At 41.1% G+C, this 13,629-nt stretch overlaps 1 protein-coding gene across 1 annotated transcript; it reads left to right on the forward strand.

Moving 5' to 3' along the window:
• The first annotated feature begins 388 nt into the window (after positions 1-388).
• Positions 389-13,288, forward strand: st3gal2 (ST3 beta-galactoside alpha-2,3-sialyltransferase 2). The gene is made up of 6 exons (XM_053623028.1): positions 389-1,280; positions 2,607-2,800; positions 8,749-8,928; positions 9,251-9,296; positions 11,207-11,326; positions 12,217-13,288. Exons 1-6 carry the CDS (start codon positions 924-926, stop codon positions 12,388-12,390), a joined length of 1,071 nt encoding a protein of 356 aa, XP_053479003.1. The 5' UTR covers positions 389-923; the 3' UTR covers positions 12,391-13,288.
• The last annotated feature ends 341 nt before the right edge of the window (positions 13,289-13,629 follow it).

Genomic DNA, 13,629 nt, shown 5'->3' on the forward strand with positions numbered 1-13,629 from the left:
TTTTTTCTTTTTACCTCAACATCTGGCAGACATTGGACCAGATCTGTGGACCTATTGCAGACAGAGTGCTGTGCCATCCCCAAGACACACACTCCAGTCATGCATGGTGGCTGCCAACACACTGCAGTGACCTGTGTATAGCTGCCACTCAGGTAATGGTCAGAACTTGGCTAGCTGGAAAGGACGACCATGAACCTGAGACTGCACATGTCCATATCAGATGACCCTTTACCTCTGAAAACAGAGAAGAAATAGAGGGAGGGAGGGAAAATTCCAGGATGACTCTCCAGTCTGATTGTACAGGAAAAATCCAGACATTTTCTCCAGAGACTGCTGGAATTTTCCAGGACACAGTGGCTCGCTAGTGCAGGAGCAAGCAGGCTTACCCTATACACACCACACACACACACACACACACATACAGTTGTACACATAGCAGGCGTGGGTGACAGCATTCGCTTATCTAAAGCTGAAATGTCAAATCCACAGAGGCTTGTTTCATCAGACTGTCGCTGTAGGGAGAATCAGACAATGCAGACACCCACTGAGTAGACTTTGTGACGATTTGAACAGGTGTGTGTTTTGAGCCAAGCGATGAGAGGATGAGAGTGAGGCAGATCTGAGTTGAGTGGGTGAGAGTGAGAGAGCGCAAGTGAGATAAGTGTGTGACCCACAGACAGACTGCAAGAGCTCTGTTTCTGTCTGTAAACTGTTTGTGTGTGTTTGCGTGTGTGTCAGCTGGCACGCTGACGGGCACTGAGGGCAGGCTGGGCACGGTGGCAGGAGCCGGTGCATGGCTGTGGGGGGGTCGTGTGGCGTGCGCTCCTCATCAGCGAGAGAGCCGCTGGGGGTCAGGCTTTGGCTGGGCTCGGACACAGAGGCCCTGGGGGCCCAGCGGGGGGTCAGGTGAGCGGTGTTCCCGAATGGCATCAGGGGGCATGCGCTGCTCTCTGCGCTTGTGGGTGCTGCTGGCATCGTTGGCCCTCCTCTTCCTCACCTCCCTGCTCTTTTCACTCTCACTGAGGGGAGGCCCTGGCTTGTCCTACCTGGAGTCTCCTGGGTGGGAAGAGTCAAGGAAGGTGAAGCTGGTGCCTAACTACGCCAGCTCCCACAAGCTGGTTTCCGCCGAGGGCAGCCAGCAGAAGACATGTGCCTGTAAACGCTGCGTGGGCGACCCGAGCGTCTCAGATTGGTTTGATGAGAATTATGAGCCAGACATCTCACCCGTGTGGACGCGGGACAACATCCAGCTGCCTTCAGATGTCTACTACTGGTGGGTGGTGAGTAAGAGAATTGCCATGCAGTGGTTTATTTATTTTGTTGTATCCATGTGCATTAGACCAGCACAACTATACGGGTAATGCATAACCAGAAATTCTTCCATCTGAAAAAGTAGTCCTCTCTCAAAGGTTAACTATATATCAATTATATACATTTACATTATTAGATTGGTTAGCAAATATCTTTTTTTGATCAGATAATTCGTTAAAGCAATTAATTGTTTATTGACTGTCCCAGTTGCTACCCATACCCTAGACTTCCATTATAAATAAACAGGTTTCCCTCTCTTTTTTCTCATACAATGCAGATTTGATGGATAGAGATTATATTGAAAATACAGGAGTACTAATTTCATACATTGAGACTGTACAAATAAGTTTTGTAGATGTTAAAAGACCCTGCAGTTCCTCTCATCTTAAAGCTGGGAAAGTGTGATCTCTGAAAGTGTGCTTATGCACTGCATTTAGGAGACTGAGAGCCAAAGGGCCATTTTATTAGAGAAAATATGAGTAATGTCTCGCCAGCTGAAAAATCAGTAATGAGACTCCAGAACGAATTGGCGCCTGGAGAGGCGCACAGCTGATTCAACATGGAGGTTTTAACAGACAAGAGAGGGTGGTTCAGCTTACAAACTGAGTGGATTGGTTTGGAGAGGATGGACATGGAGTGAGCCTGTGTGTGTGAGGCCAGGGTGGGGGGGGATTATGGAATTGTTTTTGGTGCCAGTCAGCAATGGAAGGATTAAACTGAAGAAGGAGGGAGGGAGAGAGCCAGGGAGAGAGGGATGACCAGTTATATGTGAAGATTTCCCCTTTTGAAGGAATTCACTGGATATTTAGTGCTTATCCTTTCTGAATAATAGTTCCATGTACACTTAAACACACACATTCCCTTGCCTCTCTCTGCTGACATTATCTGGACTCAGAATGAAATCCCTGGCTGGCATGGCAGTCAGAAAAACATCTGGCCAGAATTACTGGGCCTAGCGAAAAGCCAGCGGGCATAATCTCAGCCAGCAGCTGGCACAGGAAAAGCGCGCGAGAGAGAGATAGAACATAGGGGGATGGGGAAACTCAGTTCGATCCAGTGAGAGAGAGATAGTTGGAATATGGTCTTAATGCTGAAGTTTTGACAAGGACACACTTTCAGGTGTGTGTTTCCTTGATGCCAAGAGCAGGCTATTTTACAGCAGTCACTAGTATCCTAATTGTTTATGTGGTCAGGTTTACACAGGGAGATGCATGAAATTGAGAATCTATTACTCGGTCTTATATAACTGCTATTTTATCTCACTGTCATTTTCTCCCTATTTCTCTCATTGGCAGATGTTGCAGCCTCAGTTTAAGCCTCACAGTATCCAACAGGTGCTGCTGAGGCTCTTCCAGGTGATCCCCGGACACTCGCCGTATGGCTCGTGGGACCCAGCGCGCTGCCTGCGCTGTGCTGTGGTGGGCAACTCAGGCAACCTACGTGGGGTAGGCTATGGCTCGGTGATCGACAGCCACACCTACATCATGAGGTGAGGGGTAAAAATGCAAGATAATGGGATCAGGAGAATGGGAGTTTTGAGACAAAGAAAGAAACTCATTTAAAAAAGCTGGGTAGAAGAATTCATTCATTCATCTTCAATAAGCATTGCATTCTGGTCAGGGTCATGCTGGAACCGGAGAACAATGAGCATGAGATGTGGACACACCCTGAATAGCACCGTTCACACACGCATTCACACCTATGGGCAAATCAGAGTAGCTACAGGCATGTTTTTGGGAGGTGGGAAGAAAACAAAGAACCTGGAAGAAACCCACAGAGACACAGCGAGAACATCACGCTCTATTCCATCCTTGCCAAGTGCTACTCTGTGATTTTATTTCTATAAAGATTGGGCAATGTGCGTGTTTTTCTCTTTCGTCCTCTTAGAACATTTGAGCTTAAATTACCTGCTGTTTCTCGATGACTCAACAGTGGTCTGATAATTTTAGTACCTTCAGATAGACATCTCTGATTTTTAAAGTAGATGCCACCCATCTGTGTTGTAAAAAAAAGATTTCTTTACCATTGCTATGGTGGTATTAAGAGAATATATTTCCCTCACAATGATTAATGCTTTGGAAGAGTCTCTAAAATGTAGTTGCTGTAGCTCATATTCCTTTTTTTTCATACTGTCTTCACTGGGAGCTCGTTAGAAATACAAAAAGTTTAAATCTGATCCAAATAAAGAGTGCAATCCTGTCATGACATCAACCTATTACAACTATTATATAATGCCTTGGTATCTAAAATTAGATTCCTGATCCAATAAAGTTGATATGACACCATGTGTGACATAAAAATCTGGGTACATAAGAAATGAAGCTAATAAAGTCCCATGTTAATTTATAGCTGTCCACATGCAAGAGTTTTATCATTTAGCATCATCCTGAAAAAACTAATCCTACTTGAATATGGCTTACTTGAGATGGCTTTTCACTTAGAATCTTATTTCGAAAAAAAAAAAAAAAAACAGCCTTCATAAGAAAGAAGGATGAAGTAGGGTTCAGTGTGTTTAGGTGGAGAGAAAAAAGAAATGAGACTTTAAAAAAAAATTGCCCCGAAGGTGGTGTGGAGGAGTTGGATACCTTTTAGAGTGAATATGGAAATGAGGGAAACGGCAAGAAACGAAAGAGCGATAGATGAATGTGTAAATCAAGGTACTATTTTGGTACTATTTTGTCATATTGATTCAGCTTTGAGCTCTGAAATGAGTCCTTTATCTCGGCTTATGTACAGTACATATATTTCTCCCCTGCAGCTCCTGCCTCGTTTCCTCTCTGCTGATGTAAAACGGCTCTCTGCTTTCACTCAGCCATCTTATGAGTGATAGGCTCTTTTATGCGTTCAGCCAGGGTCAATCTGATTTGTTAGCACTACCTGAGGTGGTCAAGCCATATTGCATTCTAAAGATGGGTACGTATAAGTGTAAGTGATAACATTTGTCAGTGCATTCTGATGATATTTCTTGATTTGGAAATGTCTTTAATGGGTGCTGTGTGCATGGTGCCCTCTGATGGATTCAATGAATGAATATTTTAGTGTATATATGAATATAAAGTGAGATGAGATGAGATTCAACTTTATTGTCATTGTGCAGTGTACACATACAGAGACAGTGAAATGCAGTTAGCCTCTGACCAGAAATGCAAATAGTCATAAATATAACAAGTTAAATAAAGTACTTACAGTAGAAGTAAACTGCCAGAGTATGGACAGCAGTAGCAGTTTTAAACTGTAACAGTTATGTAGAAAAAAGTGCAATAGTTAAAAAAGTTTCTGTATATCTGTAGCTGTCATTGTAAAGGCTTTGCATTGTGATGAGGCTGGCAAATCACACACTTTTTTCATGATTTGGGAAGTGTTTAATATGGGTATGCACACCAGGCAACCAAAAGCACTGAAGCAAACTAAACGCAAGAAGCAGGCTCTGCATGCAAAATCACAAAGGCATCTGTCTGGATGGTTCTAAAATTATCAGACCACCACAGAGTTGGTTGAAGAATGGTAGGCAATTTGGTCTGTAATTATCTCAGGGGAGGAGGGAGAAAAACACTGACATGGCTGATCCAGACAGAAAGAAAATCACAGTGGAGCACCTGCAAATTTTGGAATTTAGGTCCCAGTGTGAATTTACTCTTCTCCAAATAGCACTTTTGTTGTGAGGGAAAAAAAAAAGTTTTAAATATTTTATAGTACTTGGTCAGTCTATTACTGTTAAGCTTTATGTGAGCAGAGTTTAATCCAGCATTATAAAATGTGCTTTTTAGCACAGAGTACTTTTTAACAAGCTTTTTTAACTGGTATTTGAGAAAAAATTTCAAAGCCTCTTGATTTTACTGTGCACTGCTTCTTTTTTTTTTACTGCTTTCTTGCCATGCTGTCTTTAAAAGTGTGTAAATAAGAACAGATAACTTAATTAATGAATCTGACCATTGTACGTCCTTCGGAGTCTTCAGAAAAGTGTGTATTTAAATCGTGACAATGAGATTGGTGGTCTTCCTCTCATTGCCAGTCAAAGTGTTCAGGCATCATTTGAAGATACACTGGCGACATTAGTAAAGATGTGTCTCAGAGGAAGAACCCCACCCTCCCAGATTGGTAGCTGTTGTGTGATATATGGAGAAGGAGAACTTGCTGATTTGATACAGTCAAAGTGTAAATCCAGTATGAAGCTAATGAAAGATACTATTGGTACACTAGCTATAGACTTATTATTTTACGGCATTCTTCAGAGTAAACGCTGAATTCTTAACACACTTAGTACTTTTTGCCTTTTACAGCTGTGTACTGTAATGATTTATAGTCCTGCTACCTAGTGTCACCCAGAAGACACTGTGGGGTTTAAACTGAGGCTGGAACATCTGCCAATAAAAGAGATAGAGAGAAAATGACAGTGAGATGAAAGAGCAGTTATATACGACCGAGTAATAGTTTCTGAATTTCATGCATCTCCCTGTTTAAACTGAATTGAAATAAACTTAATTTTCATCAAAAACACTATAGAAAGACCGCATGCCAGGATAATAAAGTAAGAGAAAGCAGGAAAAGTTGGGAACTTTAGTATACTTTTATTACTCTATAGAATACATATATAGTCTCCTCTGAAACTATTGAAATGGCAAGGTCAATTCAGTTGTTTTTGCTGTAGACTGAAGTCATTTGGGTTTGAGATCAAAAGATGAAGATTAACCTCTACCAAAGTGATGGAAAGGCCAAAGTGTGGAAAAAGAAAGGATCTGCTCATGATTTAAAATATACAAGTTCATCTGTGAAACATGGTGGAGGTAGTGTCTTGGTTTGGGCTTGCATGGCTCCTTCTGGAACGGGATCACTAATCTTTACTGATGATCTAACTCACGATTGTAGCAGCAGAATGAATTTAGAAGTCTACAGAAACATTCTGTCTGACAGTTTAAAAAGAAATTTATCATTCATCCAAATTCATCATTTGTTCAGTTCCAGGTTGGTGTAGGCCTGGAAATAACTACCAACAAAAGGGGTTCATCTCTCAGGATCCGACACCACTTTCAACTGCTTCCAGGAACTTCATCATGCAGCAAGACAATGATCCGAAACACACTGGCAACACGACAAAGAACTTTATAATTGGGGGAAAAGTGGAAGGTTTTAGACTTGCATTTCACATGCATTTCACCTCCTCAAGAGGAGACAGAAGCGAGAAACCCCCCCAAAACAAACAACAACTGAAAGAGGCTGCAGTAAAAGCCTGGAAAATAACACGAAAAAAGAAACCAACAAGTTGCTGATGTCACTGAGTCACAGGCTTGATGCAGTTATTGCAAGCAAGGGATATGCAACCAAATATTAAGCGTTATTTACTTTAATTTACTTCAAGACTTATCTGTTCCTATACTTTTTCCCATCTAACAATACAAAACGTTTTATGTTTAATGTTGTTTAACAGATCTAGATGTAAATGTCAGGAAATAAAAATCCTAAACTCTCGTCTTATATCCATCTCAAACCCAAATGTCTTTGGTGTACATTTGAATTAATTGATGAATTGATGAACAAATGAATTGGCCTTCCGTTCCAGTTGTTTCAGACGGGACTGTATATCCTAAATGCACTAATAGTACACTTTAAAAACGTTTAAAAAGTATGCAGTGGATCTGTTCTGAGCTATTTAACTCTGTTAAAATGTCTGTCTGGTATTGACTTTTCTCTCTTTTTTAAGGTAGCTAGTATAATTCTGATAACTGGCTTAGATTGTTATAATTTTGATAGCTGGTAGGAACTATTCAAAAGATCAGTAAAGCCTGCTCAAAGACTTGACCTGCTGTGAATGGTTAATAGCATAAACATGGTCCAGTTATACAGGGTATACCTGTAATTTATTAACAGTAGCTCAGTATACTATGCGGTGAATAGGATTTTCGTTACTTTTCCAGGTACAGCAGGGAAGATTTTAATAATAATAGAGCTGCACCACAAGGAAAGTAAATAAAAAAACCTCGTCTGGGGTATATGGTAATCTGAGAATTTGAGTGTTGAGTGTTGATAGATGTGTGCTTGCCAAGCAGTTGATGAGTGATATCATCAGGCAGGTGGTATCAGAGGGCAGTATTTATTTACACCAGGTATGGCCTTAAATACAAATGCTGTAAGGCTGAGTGTTGGTGTGCCACCCTCTGGTCGAAGTTGGAACAGAAAGACATACAGAAGCACTGCAGCTCTCTTCTCTGCACTGCAATACCACCTGGTTTTTCAGCTGTCTGTGAAATAAATCTTTCAGAAAGCAGCCTCAAAATGCTTGCACATATGTTTTGGAAGCATCCAGATGAAACAAGCAGGCTGATTAGTGTAGTTTGCTTTTGTTTGTGCCTCCCCTGAGCTTCTGATTTATGCCTTAATCAAGGTTCGCATGGTTTTTTGACAAACTTAAGCCTTTAATCTGCTAGCTTCTTGCATTAAACCTTAAATAAAGACCATGTTGCATAATATTTCCAATAGCTTAAGAAGGTGCTGTGGTTGATGAACGCAAGACCTCGGCTTCCCAGAAAGGCTTTGACTCTGCGATAAAGAATGAAGGCATATAGATTATTTTCAGAGCCTCAAATCCCAAGTCGATCAAAATCGAAAGCAGTGCACACAAAGCTCAATTCATTTCTGAATCCTTTCGTACTTGGCACTCATGAAGAAATGGAAATATAGAAATTGTAATGAACAAAGCAAACACATGTGCACTTTCAATCAGAGATAGGAAAAAATAGATGGTAGGCGAGGTGGCTTGTAATTCAGGCAGAAGGAGAGTGAATGATATGAAGTATACACAGAGCTTGGATTTGAGAGACCGAGGGACAGAACGAGAATGAAGTGAATCTCTTCACAGTCTTAGCTGTCAGCTGCTTTCTTTTTATGTCACTCCTTCTTTCTTCTTCGTTCTGCCTTTTGTTTTTATTCATCTCTGTTTCTGCATTTCTCTTTGTCTCCCTCTTTGTCTAGGCAATCTATCTCTGTTTAATCCTTCAATTTCGGTGACTTTTCTTCGTAAAAACCATCGACACGTATGTGCTGGGCTGTTTCTCAGTCTCGGCATGAAGGTTGATTTCATGGTGGTTTCCTTGTATAGTGAAAGATTCCCGTATAAGCTTTGCCACATTTGCAGTCCTCCTGGAACATATCAGCGTTCTGGTTATGTCCCAATCAGCCAAGTGATTTTATATAGGTGTATGGCATCATGCCTGTGGTCCAAATATGTTCCATTTGGTTCTTGTTTATATTATTTTTGTTACCTGTTCCCTCAAGCTCATGTCAGCATGAGAATCATAGCTCAGCTCAGGTCCATTCGGAAACATGGAAATGTAATATGGCTGAGGAATAGAATTTGTGTGCCAATAAAAATGTCTGGTTTTTACAAATGTGTGCCTGAGTAAGCACTGCTTCAGTTCTGTGTTTTGTATGGACGTTTGGCAGAATAAACCTGGCCCCCACTGTGGGCTATGAAGAGGACGTGGGCAGTCACACCACCCACCATTTCATGTACCCAGAAAGTGCCAAGAACCTGGCTGCCAACGTCAGCTTCGTTCTGGTGCCCTTCAAGACTCTGGACCTGCTGTGGATCACCAGCGCCCTCTCTACTGGCCAAATCCGCTTGTGAGACATTACACACACACACACACAAACACATATTTCCCCATCTAAGGGCTTTGGTTTATTCTCATAAATAGTCAGTGTCCTTCTATCAAGCTCTTTTTCTGTCGCTAGTCTATCAATATTTCAGTAGCATAATACAGATACTAAGCAACTCTAAAATACTATGTTTGCAATGTCTCGCACTTCTGTTTACACACACATGCACATGCACATACACCTTTATACATTTCATGTTAGAGCAAATGATTACTATCTGCAGTGGATCACATCATTGCTCCTTTTTCAACGTCATCTTTGTTTCCCTCATTTCTTTTCCACTTAGTACCTATGCTCCAGTAAAGCAGTTTCTGCGCGTGGACAAGGACAAGGTAATTTAAACTCAGTGCATCTCATTACACATTTTGTAATGCTGCATCTGGGTCTCAGCATCCTGCCAAAATCCAAAAGCACATCTGTTTATATCTCGAGCATTCGCTCTTTATATATGTAAAATAGAATGACATACAAGATGTAGCCTATTATATATACTGTACCCTCACTGGCCACTTATTAGGAACACCTATACATCTGCTCATTCATGCAATTATCCAAACATGTGGTAGCAGGACAATACATAAAATCATGCAGGTACAGGTCACGGCTTACCAAAACCAGGCAGGATACCGAATACATTTCCAATCGTTAACTATCCAGTTTCGGTGTATTTGTGCCCTTTGTAGTCTCAGATTCCTCTTATTGGCTGACGGGTGAAACTCAATGTGGTCTTCTGCTGTTGTGCATTCTGAGATGCTTTTCTGCTCACCGCAGTTGGAAAGACTGGTTATTTGAGCTCCTGTCAGCTCAAACCTGTTTGCCCATTCTTCTCAGACTTCTCACATCAACAAAGCATTTCCATTCGCAGAATAGCAGATTCGGAAATACTCAAAGCAGCCTGGCTGACCTTCAGAGTCACTGAAATAACATTTTCTCCCCATTCTAATGCTTGATGTGAACATTAACTGAAGCTCTTGGCCTGTATCTGCATTTGAATCATGTTGTGCCGACGTGCAGGTGTTCCTAATAATGTGGATGGCGAGTATATATTTTATATGCTATTTATGACTGGGCATAGAGAAACCTAGTCAGTTCTTAGAAGAATGGTGATTCAGACATGAAAGATTTAGTATTGATGCACAAAATATTATAATCAGACTTATATACAGTAGACTTCATCAAACATTTCTTATGAAAAATAATCACCTTGGACTGTCATTAAAAGTCAAATTAAACCGATTTTCAAGTGAGAAGAAAAAGTTCTTTTCTACATCATGCAACAGGGTCGTTTGGCCAAAATGACCAAAAGGACATACTGTATGTTTTAATAGACTTTAATAGACTTCAATAGACTCACTAAGCACACTGAAACCATTAGGAAAAGTTATGAGTGTAAGGAATTTATGTCTGCAGAAGCCGGTGGAACCTGGGAGTTTTAAGTTATTTAAAGTACTGTTTTTTTGCACAGTGAAATTTATTCTGATAGGCTTAATCTATATCCATTTGTGCTATCATTTTTCATAATGAAGTAAAATGATACGTTTTAAAAGCAGCAAGTGGTTGGGGAAAAATCTGAATCTACTCTATATAAATCAAAAATAAGCTTCAGCAAGGTGCATAAAAAAACCCCCGTCATAATCACACAGTGGCATTCTGAATATCCATATCTAATCATGAGGTGCCTAGAGACTCCCATCTTTACACAGAACATTTACATTGAGCAGACATTTACATTGTACTGTGTACTGAGCCTGTTAAAGGTTAACGCCATGCTCATGCACTCATTAGCAAGCAGCTAGACCAAGACCAAGTTCTGGACTGGATGCAGGACTGAGCTGTGTTCTTCAGTGTGGGGCAGTGGTGGCTTGACAGTTAAGGCTCTGGGTTACTGATCAGAAGGGTTGGGGGTTCAAGCCCCAGTACTGCCAAGCTGCCACTGTTGGGCCCTTGAGCAAGGCCCTTAACCCTCTCTGCTCCAGGGGCGCTGTATCATGGCTGACACTGCGCTCTGACCCCAGCTTCCTGACATGCTGGGATATGCGGAAAAAAAGAATTTCACTGTGCTATAATGTGTATGTGATTAATAAAGACTCATTATCATTATATTAGTCACATATATTCTGGTTCTTCTCTTAGTGAAATGAAGAGGCTGTGAGTTTTTGTACTTTTACGCAGGTCACTTCCTTTCCAAACCTGCATCCTCTACAACCGCCTGGTTGTGAAAAGTTATTTTCTTGTTGCATAGGTTCAGATCTTCAATCCGGCATTTTTCAAGTACATCCATGACCGCTGGACACGACACCACGGCCGCTACCCCTCTACAGGCATGCTGGTGCTCTTCTTTGCCCTGCATGTGTGTGATGAGGTAAAGAATTTGATATATGTGCAATGTTTTGGCACCAAAGGCTTTCAGTGGAAATAAATGCTACTTTAAATGACGCCTGCTTGCGTTATTAGGGCTAAAATCTAATCCGCCAATAGTTAAACAAGAAACTGTTAGTATCGAATAATGCGTCATATCATGAGGTCTTACTGATGGCATAATAAAATGATGTTGAGTAAAATAGCACACACACTTAAAGACAGATAGTCTTTTTTTTTTAGTGTTAAGCGTGTAATGCTCTACTGAGTTCATGTTTTGTTTCCTCTGAATGCTTACACTTATGTCATTTTGTCTAATTTATGCTTTCATTAGATAACATGTGCTTAGTCTGTCTACTTTTAGTTCCACCACCAAAGGCATTTTGGGGGAAAAAAAGACGTTAGAGTAAATAATCTACCTCATTCGAGTTCATTACACTCACGACCGTGTTTCACGTATGCCTTTTTTGCGTAATGGATGAAGCAGGTGAAAAATATTAGCGCAAAACGGAGATTAAGCCTGTTAACATTTCATTCTGTGTAATCACCTGACACTACTGTCTCTGACAGTGTATGCTGCATGGATCTACTGAGCTAGAAAGAAATCAGTCCCAGTGTCACATCTTCACACCATTCTGTCTATTTTTCTTATGACCATTTGGTGGTGCTGTTGCATTTCTTCCACAAAAGTCCAAAATGCCCAGCCTTAAGACATTTATTAATAGCCAGTAACCTGACGCAGATGGCAAAAATGAAACCTTATATATATATCTTTAGATAGGGGCTAGCCCATTTTTACCAGCCGCCCCTGTTTACGCAATCAAACACATACTCTTATTGTTAAAACAAAGCATTTGGTGTGTGTATGATCTGACCCGTTCTGTTTTGCTCCAGGTGAATGTATTCGGCTTCGGGGCAGACGGCCGGGGGAACTGGCACCACTACTGGGAGCAGAACCGCTACTCTGGAGAGTTCCGTAAAACAGGTGTACATGACGCAGATTACGAGGCCAAGATAATAGAGCGCCTGGCCAAAGCTGGCAAGATCACTGTCTTTCCTGGGAAGTGACAACCTATCGCAGGCATGGAGAGAAGGAGCCCTCCACAAGCCCTTCTCCTGTGCTCTTTCCTTCATATTTATATGCTGCGACTGCAAGTGGTGTCGGATCCTGAGAGATGAACCCCTTTTGTTGGTTGTTATTTCCAGGCCTACACCAACCTGGAACTGAACGAATGAAGAACACTGATATTGACATTCTCCTTATCTAGTAACAGTGTTTTTATAGTACTGCTAAACTTCACACAAGAAAGTATCTAACTGACCTTGATGGTCCTCAATCAGCCGATTAATTCCCGCCTCTTGCGTGAGCTCAGCCAACGATCAACATAATGAGTTCAATGACTTTATAGTTTATGAGATTAATTACTGGCTTGAGCAGATCCGGACTGTGTGTTAATCATGCCACGCTGCATGATCACTGCAAGTGCCAGTTTACATGCTCTTACGGAGAAACGGAGCATTTTTATGTCGTGTTAAATCTTTTATGGTTAAATTTGATCACGTTGACTCTGCATCACTGTGCTCTCACAGCCGTTCAAACAGATGTTAGTCACTATCATCATGTGTTTAATTATTTTAACGAGTAATTACCACAAACAGCTGATTGTAAAGTGAAACGCTCAGCGCCTTCAGATTATTCGTTAAACAGAAACTTATTTACTCCAACGTACCAATCAGTGTTTAGACGTATATTTGTAAAGCACATTTTAAGCAGTGTTACTCGTTTTCGTATTGTCTGCAGAGGTCAAGCTGAAATGTCTCTTTATTAGAGTCAGTCTGTTTAAGGACAAAGATAATGAAGTGTTATCTGCACACCAGGAACAAAAATGTACTTTCTATGATCACTGAGGAAGTTCTCGCTAGATGGTTTGAAGATTGGTGACATCAGCGTGTGCCACATTACTTGAGGTTAAACTCAGCCTCCATGTCGAATCCCGTTCATTGGGATTAAACCATGTTTCAGTGCAATTAGGTGTTTATGACGTACTTAGGAAAACGTTACTGCAAATAGTTCTGTAGTTGTTATTTTGATTTTTTTCACCATCTGTTGTGTGTAGCGCAGTGCTCTGTGGAGAAAAAAAAGTTTCAGGGTGCTCCATACTTTCTGCTTTGGCTTAGTCCATGGTTTCATATTCAGGTACAGTAAACCCATTTTTTAAAAATGTAGTCCTAAACAGATGCTTGCGTGCCTTGTCCTTGCTGTGGAGACATCCTCCTTGCAGTGAAACAACAAAAAAGTGTAGTCAC

The sequence above is a fragment of the Ictalurus furcatus genome, chromosome 4, assembly GCF_023375685.1.
Source record: "Ictalurus furcatus strain D&B chromosome 4, Billie_1.0, whole genome shotgun sequence".
NCBI classification, from domain to species: domain Eukaryota; kingdom Metazoa; phylum Chordata; class Actinopteri; order Siluriformes; family Ictaluridae; genus Ictalurus; species Ictalurus furcatus.